This window comes from Papio anubis, chromosome 1 (genome assembly GCF_008728515.1).
Source record: "Papio anubis isolate 15944 chromosome 1, Panubis1.0, whole genome shotgun sequence".
Classification (NCBI taxonomy): domain Eukaryota; kingdom Metazoa; phylum Chordata; class Mammalia; order Primates; family Cercopithecidae; genus Papio; species Papio anubis.
This window is the reverse complement of record NC_044976.1, coordinates 63,521,657-63,533,565: the sequence shown is the minus strand read 5'-3', so window position 1 is coordinate 63,533,565 and position 11,909 is coordinate 63,521,657. Positions and strand designations below refer to the sequence as shown.

General features: G+C 49.6%; 1 protein-coding gene across 3 annotated transcripts in view; it reads right to left on the bottom strand.

Annotated features, from left to right (window-relative positions):
• Positions 1 to 4,583, bottom strand: part of AK4 (adenylate kinase 4) — an 81,820-nt gene extending 77,237 nt beyond the window's left edge. Inside the window, exons 1-2 of one of the 3 annotated variants that reach the window (XM_003892004.4) lie at positions 4,473 to 4,583; positions 3,579 to 3,853 (exon numbers count right to left, since the gene is read on the bottom strand). In XM_003892004.4, coding sequence (XP_003892053.1) covers positions 3,579 to 3,723 — 145 coding nt within the window. In that variant the 5' untranslated portion in view covers positions 3,724 to 3,853; positions 4,473 to 4,583. Of the gene's footprint in view, positions 1 to 2,989; positions 3,452 to 3,578; positions 3,854 to 4,472 lie in introns of those variants that run through there. The other 2 variants (XM_021942519.2, XM_021942513.2) reach the window with 2 other exon arrangements.
• Between the last annotated feature and the right edge of the window lie 7,326 nt (positions 4,584 to 11,909).

Sequence of the window (11,909 nt, the reverse complement as noted above, 5' to 3'; positions counted from 1 at the left end):
TATCCTTTAGATATGACCCAATAAAAGAATCTATCATTAAATATCAGAATTTGATCAGAATTTATAATGGGACTCACATAAAGTGCCAGTCCGTGTGTGTGTGTGTACTCATACATACATGTGCATACACATACACAGAGAAAAGCTAATATTCCTTATGACAGAGTGTAAGACCCAACTACTGACAATCTAAGAGAACTTTCCCTTCTATTTACTCTTGCAGTGTGCTAAAGAAAATCTGAGCCAAAGATATGGGGGTGACTCTTCAAAAGAGGTATCTGATAAGCCTCAGCCTATACCACTTTAGGCAGTGCAGGAAGGGCCAATGGGTGACAGCTATCATGAAGCTAATCTCAGATCCATATTAAGTACAAACTTTTACCATAAACCAGAGCTAATTAAACAAAATGGACTCCATGCTATAGGTTGCTTGACTTCTGGATTAAGATGTACTGTCTAGAATTTGTGACCCAGGCCTTTAACACAAACCTGGTAAGCTCCTTTTATGCATTAGGTACTTCGCCTGATCCCTGTCCTCCAAGTTTCAGAGTGGGAAGTGTGCAATGGTAGAGACAGAAAGAACAAAAGGCCCAAGAATGGGCCAGGTGCAGTGGCTCATACCTGTAATCCCAACATTTTGGGAGACTGAGCCAAGAGTTTGAGACCAGCCAGGGCACCAAAGCAAAACCCCATATCTATAAATAATAATAATAAAATAAAAGAGGCACAAAATTATCTTAAACAATGCTATTGTCCCCAGCACCTAGAGCACTGACACGCAAGAGTCACTCAGCAGATATCTTACTGGGTGAGAGACAGGCATTTTTACACTGCATGATATGTGACTGCAACATTAGAATCAATAAGGTATGTGCAGAGAAGGCCAGGTGCGGTGGCTCACATCTGTAATCCCAGCACTTTGGGAGGCCAAGACGGGTGGATCATCTAAGGTCCCGAGTTCGCGACCAGCCTAGCCTCAAACCTTCGTAGAGATGGTGAAACCCTATCTCTACGAAAAATACAAAAATTAGCTGGGCGTGGCGGCAGACGCCTGTAATCCCAGCTACTTGGGAGGCTGAAGCAAAAGAATCACTTCAACCCGGGAGGTGGAGGTTGCAGTGAGCCGAGATAGCGCCACTGCACTCCGGCCTGGGTGAGAGAACGAGATTCGTCTCAAAAAAAAAAAAAAAAATGTGCAGAGGAAAGAGATGAATTCTGCCAGAGGAGGTGAGGGAAGACTTCCAAGAAGCAATGACATCAGAATGGCCCTTTCCTGAAAGAGCAGCTTTTTACCAGGCTGCAGGAGGAGGAAAGCCATGTAGACAAGAGTGTGCCCAAATCCAGGCTGGAGCAGATGGCTGGAGCTACTTTCCAATTCAAATTCCTACACGGTTTTATTTCCTGGGTTTTTGTTGTGCTTCATCGTCTCCTCCAAACCTTCCATTATAAAGGGTACATACAGAAGGGTGGTTGTGCTTCCCACCAGGAAATTAGCTAAAAGCCAACAGCAGGTAACAGACAGAAAAATACCGTGGAATGGAATGTTTTATTTACCAGGCAGTAAGCCTATAAGATTCTCAGACCTTCTGAGAGAGAAAAATAATCCGATAACCCGAAAGTCCACTAGAAACAAGCCACTTTCAAAACAAATTGCTGTCCTTTATTTTTTTCTTTCTTTGATAAAAGTTTTTTTTTAATTGGCTCATGCAAAAAACTGCTTGATTCCCAACAGAAAAAAGAAAATCTAAACATTTCATAGTCACTTCTCACTCCAGGGACGAACACAGGGGAGGAAATGAAGGCATTTGAAAGAGAATGGAAACTACAATTTAGAACAGAGGAAAGTTGAAAAGAAAGAGAGAGAGAACAAGGGAAAAGAGCAAATGGAAAATTTTCAAAGCCCCTAAGAAAGTGCAGAAATAAGCCACTTCCCATCACACTCTTTAAAAATGGAAAGCGCTTTGAGTCCAGTCCCAGGATGGACAGTGTGAAGCCCTTCATTCCAGAAGGAAACAAGTCACCAAGTAAGGTACAGAGAACTATAGAATAGGCTCATAGAAGGAAACAAGTCACCTAGTCAGATGCAGAGAATTACGGAATGGGCTCATCTCTCCTCGCTGTCTTCCTTCACTGACTCCATGCTATCATGAAGAAGCCCAACCTAAACACAAAACCCTCAGGATGAGAGCCAGCCTTCCCTCTCAGGCCGCTCTCCCCTCAACCGCGTTCCAAATGCAGCATTCCAAGAATAAAATGCATTTGAATGTATCAAAATCAAAATAGGCGCACTTGAGGTAACAATACCCACAAAAGAAAACTCAAGTGCAATCTGGTACACATAATTCTTCCTTTTGAGACATGGGGGTGGGGGAAGAGTTTTCCTGTAAAAGCCCGCTTTTTCAACCTGCTTAAGAGGTCGGGAATAAAACTCTGCAGATACTTAATTCCTTGCTTTAAAGCTTTCATTTTGTTTTCCGGTTCTGTCCTCCACCTTCCTTTTCAAACCACTCTGTGCTTCTGAAATGTAGATCCCCGGATAATTAGTCCATGATGGGCAATAACCACCCTGGACACCCTTGAGAATTGCAGCGACAGTAAAGGACCCCCGCTGGGAAGAACAACTTTTCATAAAGGAGTTGCTAATTACCAGTATCTCCATCCCAATAGGGTTAAGAGCCTCGCAGCAGCACAACCGCTACCTCTCGCCCTTTAACGCCAATTCTTTTGGAACTGGTGTGAACGTGGAGTGGGAGGAGAGGGGGAAAGGGACGCACTCAACACCGTCAGACTAAGAAATCAGGCGTTCTATATCCCCAAGTTCACCACGCCGGCCAAAGGAGGCATCTCAAGCCAAGGGAGGCAGCTCAAGAAGCCATTTCCAGGAAAGCTGCATTCAAAATGTAATTTATCAGAACGAGTCTCCTCCGAGTCTCCTGACGGCCAGGCCCGGCGGCTTCGGGAAGAGGGGGAGTTGCTGGGAAGAGTTTACCTTAGAAGGCGACAGCGAACAGACAGGCCTTTCAAAGCCACCCAGGGCTCTGCCCCGAGCCCCGAGGCTGCGTGGAGGGGCTGGAGAGGCGCAAGGTTGCTAGCCCGCCGGCGCCACAGGTTCCCCGGCGCGCAGCCCCGCCCGACTGCCACAGGTGGGCGGCGCTCCGCCTCTGGGCTGCCGCGGGAGGGGGCGTGCGGCTCTCTAGGGACTCGCGGGAGGGGGCCAGGGCTAAGGGGTAGGGGGGCGGCTCTGCCTTAAAGAGGGCAGCGTGAGAGGGAAGCTCCGGGTTTTCCCTGCCTAATTTTCGTTCCCTCGCCCGGGTGGTTCGGGCTTTTCCTCGCGGCAGGAGGAGCCGTGGAGTCAAGAGCCGCGGGCACCTCCCACCGGCCGCCCCTGGAGCCTCGGCCTCCTCCCGGGCGCGGTTAAGCCGCGCGGCCGCCAGCTGCATGCGCCCCGGCACGTACGAGCCTGCACGACCACACGCGGGCGGGGGAAGGGCGCCGCGATCCGGGAGCCCCAGTCCCTCCAGGGCCTCACCCCAGCCCAACGCGGCTCGCCCCCAGCCCTCGTCCCCGCAGCCCCTCACCGGTGTTGGCCTTGATGTTCTCCCGCAAGAAGTGGCCGCTGGAGAGATGCTGGAGGCCAAAGTTCTGGGCGATCCTCTGGCACACGGTGCCCTTGCCCGAGCCGGGCGGCCCGAGGATGACCGCGCGCAGGAGTTTGGAAGCCATTGCCTTCGCGAGGAGGGGGGCGGCCAAACGCGCAGCCCCGACCGCGGCCCCGGAGGGAGCCCCGGGAACTTTGTTTCTCGGCCCCCTACCTCTGGCACCCTCAGCTCGCACTGGGACTCGCCGACCGCCCCTACAGGGGGAAGGAGAGACTTTTTAAGACAACCCCTCCCCTCAGCCCAGCGCCGGGACCAAGTCGCAGGCGGAGTGAGCGCCACGCTACACCTCCCCGCCCTCCTCCACCTCCTCGCCCTCCTCCACCTCCTCGCCCCCACGCAGAGCTGCTCGAGCGCGCCGTGCCCCGCCCTGCCGACTCGGCCTCCAGGGGTCAGAGGTCGGCGCGACCAGTCCCACTTTCATCCTTTCCTGCAGCTCGCTCCCCACGCCGCGTCCGAGAAGGGGGCCGGGCGGCCGGGCGGCCGGGCATCCCCAAGCCAGTCTCCGCCAAGCCGGGGAAGCTGGCACAAGGGGGTGACTCAAAGCCAGCCCCCGCCGCCCCACGCACCGAGCGGCCTAGGGGCTGAGCCCCTGCCGGGTCCTCGCACGTGGGAAACGTGTGGTCGGCGTCTCGCCCCCTCCTCGGCGGCTGTCACATCCCCCGGCGTCTCAGCTGCCGCCGCTGCCCACCGCCCGCGCGCGCTCGGAGGGGCCCACCTCCGCCCGGGGTTGGCGGATGCGCTCCCCGGCCGTGGGGCGCGCGACGAGCCCGAGCCCCGCGCCTTGCCACCAAAAGCAATCAAATAAACACACACCTTGGCTGGAGGCAGCACTCCGAGAGGCTTCCAGCCCGGTTCCTGCAGGGCGGCGCCGTCTCCGCCCGCCCAGTCGCGGAGCCCGGGCCGGCCGCGCGGGACTCGCGCCTTACGTAAGCCCGGGAGACCGGCTCCGCGCGAGCCGCTAGCCACCGCCCCCTCCCCTCCCCTCCCCTCCCCTCCCACCCAGCCTGCCTGGCCCACGTGCTCCCCGCGACCCAGCGAGGGCTGCGGGGGCGAAGCGAAGTGCAGACCACGCGCGGTAGAGAAACTCCTTTTCTTCTTTCGCGGTCGCCTGGGTACCGCGGTCTCCTGCAAGGGAAGGGAAAAATACAACTTGATGAGCGCCTACTGTGCGCCAAGTTTGCGGCTAGGTGATTTCATTGTGTTTACAGCCGAGGAATGGAATGTGACCATCCATTCATTGATTCATTCCGCAAATGTTTGTTGAGTGCCTACTGTGTGCCGGAAACTATTCTAGGCGCTTGGGATCTAGCCGTGAACAACAGGAATCCTGCGGTCAAGAAATTGCGTCCTAGCGGGAGGCTGGAACCCAAGACTGACCGACTCCAAAGTCTAGGCGCCTTGGGGAACAGGGAAGAAGGGGATGTCACTCACCTGTGCTCAGGACCTTCTTGGTAAATGATTCCAGGACTTTCATGCGCATTATGTTGGTGCTGCACCTATAACTCACCAAGTCCAAATGGAGTCTGTCTTCCCCCACCCACCTTCCCCTGCATATCCCAATTCCCGTTCTGTTAGATCTGTGCCCACCTTACACACAACCTTTAATTTCCCACCCCAACTAGTGGGATAACTGCCCATAAGACTCCAGTTTCTGTGCCATTCCATTTTCCGTGCAGTTGCCAGGAATGTTGCTAAAGTGAAAATCAATTTTTATTATTTCCCGGCCTCAGATACTGTCTTCCCTTCAGGATAAAGTGAAAAATCTTCAGCAGGGGCGCAGAGATACCTTCCGTACACCTTTGCCTTCTGCAGGCCCCCTCCTCTGCCTTCCTTCCACAGGCCACCTGCCTTTCAGGAAATCCATTGCAGAGTTCCCAGCGCCAATACCCAGGGCTCAGAGAAGGTGAGGGACACAAGTAGTAGGATGGTGTGGAGAAGAACTACCTCTCAGTTTCTGACTGCTCTTTGTTTGGAGTTGGTGGAGGGCAGGGCCTGGCATAGTTTCCTGACACCCAGCGCCTCTCCCCACTGCTTACTCCACGCACAAAATTGGCCAGACAGCACACCCAGGCCACCAACCCCAGACCAGTGTTTGTTCCATAGACTGATCTCCCGCTAAAATGTCTCAGTGTGGCCGGGCGCGGTGGCTCACACCTGTAATCCCAGCACTTTGGGAGGCCGAGGCAGACGATCACTTGAGGCCAGGAGTATGAGACCAGCCTAACATGGTGAAACCCCATATATACTAAAAACACAATGATTAGCCAGGTGTGGTGGTGCATGCCTGTAATCCCAGCTACTCCGGAGGCTGAGGCAAGAGAAACGCTTGAACGTGGGAGGTGGAGGTTGCAGTGGGCTGAGATCGCGCCACTGCACTCCAGCCTGGGCGACAGGGCGAGAGTCTGTCCCATATAAATGATCAATAAATAAATCTCAGTATGCTGTAGACCTGATACTGAGCCCCTTCAAACTTTCATCTGGGAACAAAGTGGGAGAAGAACTTGGGGGTTTGGGGGTAGGGGCATATGATGTATAATATGTAGCAGATACTTCTTCGGAGTGGCTCTCAGAAGTGACCATGCATCAGAATCACCTGGAAAGCATGTTGAAACATGTTGCTGAGCTCCACCTGCACAGTGCCACGCGCGTCCGTGTGAAGAGACCACCACCAGGCAGGCTGACTCTGAAAAGAGAGTCAGCAAAGGATGGTGGATTATCGTTAGTTCTTACAGGTTTTGGGATACGCGGTGGAGTTAGGAGCAATGTTTTGCGGGCAGGGGTGGATCTCACAAAGTACATTCTCAAGGGTGGGGAGAATTACAAAGTACATTGATCAGTTAGGGTGGGGCAGAAACAAATCACAATGGTGGAATGTCATCAGTTAAGGCTATTTTCACTTCTTTTGTGGATCTTCAGTTGCTTCAGGCCATCTGGATGTATACGTGCAGGTCACAGGGGATATGATGGCTTAGCTTGGGCTAGAGGCCTGACACAGAATCTGATTCAGTGGACTGAAGGTGGGCATTTCCATCAAGTTCTCAGGTGATGCTGAGGTTCCTGATCTGGAGACCACACCTTGAAAACCACTGCCATAGTGAACAAAGCATTGAGACACAAGATGTGTGGTGTCCTGATTCCTCTGCCAATGTATGACCTTTGACCCTTAACCTCTTTACTTTGTAAAATGAGGAGGTTGGATTTAGTACATCCTGAAGATCCCTTCCTATCTATCAATAATTGTAACTTTCCACAGGAAATATGACTTTTAGCGCACACAGACTAGCTATACTATAGCCCTACCTTACCCTACCACCTAGATCTTTTGTCTACTTTTGAAATGTCTTTACCAACATCACCTTATAGTGTCATGGAACAGTGCTAGCCACTCACATGATTCTAGGACTTTATGCTTTTAGGAATATAAATTATGAAACAAAGAGTTGTGACACACATTAGAGAAACCAAGTCAAGATTGGAACCTTGCATTTCACAAAAGAGCCCTCAACGGACCATCCCAGTGCAAGGCCATCTCAAGGTCCCTCAGCTCAGCTGCTGCTGACTTGGAAGTGAAGCAGAAGATGAAGAAACAGACTTTGGAGTCCAACACACCTGAGATCAAATTGCAACAGCACCATTCACTAGCTGCAAATTTCATGATCTCTGTGAGCCTTAGTTTATCTGTAAAAGGAAAATAATACCTCAAAGTCTTGTGATGAAACTTAAATGAGATCATGTATATAAAGGACTCAGCACAGGGCTGGGCATACATTAAGTATTCAGTCGTAAACATCATCACCACCAGTATTAATCATGGGTCAATTATTTAGCCTTTCTAAACCCAGTTACTGAATTGTGAGAAATGAACGAGATAATGCAACAAAGCACCTAGTCAGTTCCCTGGTGCTTGAAAGATACTCAGTAAGTGATAGCCATTCTTATCATATACATACACTCAGGTAATTAACTTCTTCGTATTTCCTTTGTCTAGGGTTTTTAACCCATTTGTAATACTTACCACAGTCTTTGAATTATTACACAACTATTTATGTTTTTGTCTCCCCTCTCACACTTTAAAATCTGAGGTTTCTATACTCAAACATATACACTTTGTAATAATCTGTTCATGTTGGCAAGTCTCTATCCCTCAGAGCACACTCAACATCATGCAGCATTGCCTGCCTGGGACGATAGTACAAAGTTTACATTTGATGACACTTTTAAATATTCCTTCATCAGATTCTTACAAGCTGCAAAGAGGTGGCACAGAGATTCTTATTCCTGTTTTTACAGATGAGAAAATGAAGGATTTGAGAGCTTAGGCAATCTGCCTAAGGTAACAGAGCTAGCTGGTGAGGCAGCCGGGCCTCAAATCAGATTTCCTCATTCTGAGCACAGTGCTCTTGTTCTTCTAAACTTCAGTCATTTCCACCTATTTGTACAGTTTTGCCATAACCTTGTACCACCTTGGCTGTTATTTGCTTATCATGTTTTTTTTCTGTTTTTTGTTTTTTGTTTTTTGTTTTTTTTATTGACTCAGTATGTTTAAATAATTGATTTGAGGCTGAGTGCAGTGGCTGACCCCGGCACTTTGAGAGGCCAAGGTGGATGGAGGTCCGGAGTTTAAAACCAGCCTGGCCAACATAGTGAAACCCCGTCTCTCCTAAAAATACAAAAATTAGCTGGGTGTGGTGGTGCACGCCTGTAATCCCAGCTACTCAGGAGGCTGAGGCAAGAGAATCCCTTGAACCCAAGAGATAGGGGTTGCAGTGAGCCAAGATCTCACCACTGCACTCTAGCCTGGAACAAAGTGAGACTCTGTCTCAAAAATAAATAAATAAATAAGTAAATAAATTTATTTGAAAAAGAAATTGTATATAATAATAACTTACTAACCATAGGTAAAAGGATACACTGAAATAAATACAAGAAAAACCAAATAAGGTACCAAATACCAGCTGGAATCTACCACCTGTTGATTTTCTGAGCTTAATCTTTGTCTTAAAAAAAAACAACAAAAACAGGGGCCGGGCGCGGTGGCTCAAGCCTGTAATCCCAGCACTTTGGGAGGCCGAGGCGGGCGGATCACGAGGTCAGGAGATCGAGACCATCCTGGCTAACATGGTGAAACCCCGTCTCTACTAAAAAAATACAAAAAACTAGCCGGGCGTGGTGGCGGGCGCCTGTAGTCCCAGCTACTCGGAGGCTGAGGCAGGAGAATGGCCTGAACCTGGGAGGCGGAGCTTGCAGTGAGCTGAGATCGTGCCACTGCACTCCAGCCTGGGTGACACAGCGCGAGACTCCGTCTCAAAAAAAAAAAAAACAAAAACAAAAACAAAAAACAAAAAAAATCACAGAGTCAAGCAGGGTGGGATGAAGGTTGGAGAGTTTGTTTACCAAGTGTTAAAAGCTGTTTAAGACATACAGCATCTAAATGAGACTCTCTGCTTAACTGAAATCACATGGCTCAAAATAAGACAGGGAGTACTTTCTAATATTCAGTTTAATTTTTTTTTTTTTATACAGAGTCTTGCTCTGTCACTCAGGCTGGAGTGCAGTGGGTTGATTTTGGCTCACTGCAGTGTCTGCCCTCCAGGCTCAAGCAGTCCTCCCACCTCAGCCTCCCAAGTACCTGGGACTACAGGCATGCACCACCACACCCAGAAATTTTTTTTTTTTTTGTATTTTTAGGAGAGACGGGGGTCTTGCCATGTTGCCCAGGCTGGCCTGGAACTCCTAATTGCAAGCTACTCCACCAGTCTCAGACTCCCAAAGTGCTGGGATTAGAGGTATGAGCCACCATGCTGGGCCTCAGACCACGTACCACTTTGAATCATTTATAGTACCACATCAAATTATCTCCTCCACTATTGGTAATACATTGCACATAATCTAATGTACCTCAAAGTATATCTTTGAAACTTTTTTTTTTTGAGGCGGAGTCTGGCTGTCTTGCCCAGGCTGGAGTGCAGTGGCCGGATCTCAGCTCACTGCAAGCTCCGCCTCCTGGGTTCACGCCATTCTCCTGCCTCAGCCTCCCCAGTAGCTGGGACTACAGGCGCCCGCCACCTCACCTGGCTAGTTTTTTGTATTTTTTAGTAGAGACGGGGTTTCACTGTGTTAGCCAGGATGGTCTCGATCTCCTGACCTCGTGATCCACCCGTCTCGGCCGGCCATATCTTTGAAACTTAATATGGGCTGGGCGCGGTGGCTCACGCCTGTAATCCCAGCACTTTGGGAGGCTGAGGTGGGCGGATCACGAGGTCAGGAGATCGAGACCATCCTGGCTAACACAGGTGAAACCCTGTCTCTACTAAAAATACAAAAAAAAAATTAGTCGAGGGTGGTGGCGAGCGCCTGTAGTCCCAGCTACTCAGGAAGGCTGAGGCAGGAGAATGGCGTGAACCCCGGAGGTGGAGTTGCAGTGAGCCAAGACGGAGCCACTGCACTCCAGCCTGGGCGACAGAGCAAGACTCCGTCTCAAAAAAAAAAAAACAAAAAAAAACAAAAAAAAAAACTTAATATGACTAACCAGATTTTTGTAATGCTATGATTAAGAATATCACCTAAACAACAGTTCACAGGCACGACACTGACCTTACCTCTAAATTCAAACTCCCATTGTTCCAGCTACCACATCTCTCCATCATTGTCATGTATCATAATTTCATGTTTATTTCTGTTGCATTTGATGAAGACTGTATGCTCCTTTAACATAGTGGCTTTATCTTTTTTTCTTTTTTTTTTTTTTTTCTGATGGAGTCTCGCTCTGTCCCCCTGGCTGGAATGCAGTGGCGCGATCTCGGCTCACTGCAAGCTCCGCCTCCCGGGTTCCTGCCATTCTCCTGCCTCAGCCTCCCAAGTAGCTGGGACTACAGGCACCTGCCACCGCACCCGGCTAATTTTTTGTATTTTTAGTAAAGACGGGGTTTCACCGTGGTCTCGATCTCCTGACCTTGTGATCCGCCCGCCTCGGCCTCCCAAAGTGCTGGGATTACAGGCGTGAGCCACCGCGCCCGGCCTTGGCTTTATCTTTTTTACCATGGTTTCCACACAGCTTAGTAAAAATGCAGCACATGGAGAATATCAAGCAAACACTGTTAAAAGACGGACTGCTGCATGAATGAGTGGATAGAGTTATGTCTCTCTTTGCCTCCTGTGAAGCTTCTCTGGAAAGACAACAGAAAGGCTAATGGCTCACACGTGCAGAGATTCAGAAAAGAAAATAATGGAAAATAATGGGAAGGAGTAGTAAGATATCTGTCCTAGCATGTGCTGTTCCTTTCTCTCTGTAGGCACTCAATAAATACTCAGAAAGCCAAAAGATTGTGTTGAAAGAAGAATACATGGTGTATAAGGGACTAACATGGTATTATTTGTGACCTAATACATTCTTTTTTTTTTTTTTTTGAGGCAGAGTCTTGCTCTGTTGCCCAGGCTAGAGTGCAGTGGCATGATCTCGGCTCACTGCAAACTCCACCTCCTGGGTTCAAGCAATTCTCCTGCCTCAGCCTCCTGAGTAACTGGGATTACAGGTGCCTGCCACCGCGCCCAGCTAAATTTTGTATTTTGTAGTAGAGACGGGGTTTCACCATCTTGGCCAGGTTGGTCTTGAACTCCTGACCTCATGATCCACCTGCCTTGGCCTCCCAAAGTGCTGGGATTACAGGCATGAGCCACTGTGCCCGGCCGACCTAATACATTCTTACAAGTGAAATAATCATCTTAGCCCCAATTTTACCAGCCCACGTGGTTATTAATGTGGGGAAAAGAAAGATCAGACTGCTATTGTGTCTATATAGAAAGAAGTAGACACAAGAGACTCCATTTTATTCTGTATTTGAGATGCTGTTAATCTGTGACCCTACCCCAACCTTGTCCTTGCTAGAGACATGTGCTGTGGTGACTCAAGGTTTAAAGGATTTTGGGCTGTGCAGGGTGTGCTTTGTTAAACAAGTGCCTGAAGGCAGTATACTTTTGAAAAGTCATCACCATTCTCTTCATCTCAAGTACCCAGGGACACATACACTGCCAAAGGTCGCAGGGACCTCTGCCTAGGAAAGCTAGGTATTGTCCAAGGTTTCTCCCCATGTGATAGTCTGAAATATGGCCTCATGGGAAGGGAAAGACCTGATCGTCCCCCAGCCTGACACCCGTGAAGGGTCTGTGCTGAGGAGGACTAGTATAAGAGGAAAGAAGGCCTCTTGGCAGTTGAGATAGAGAAAAGCATCTGTCTCCTGCCCGTCCCTGGGC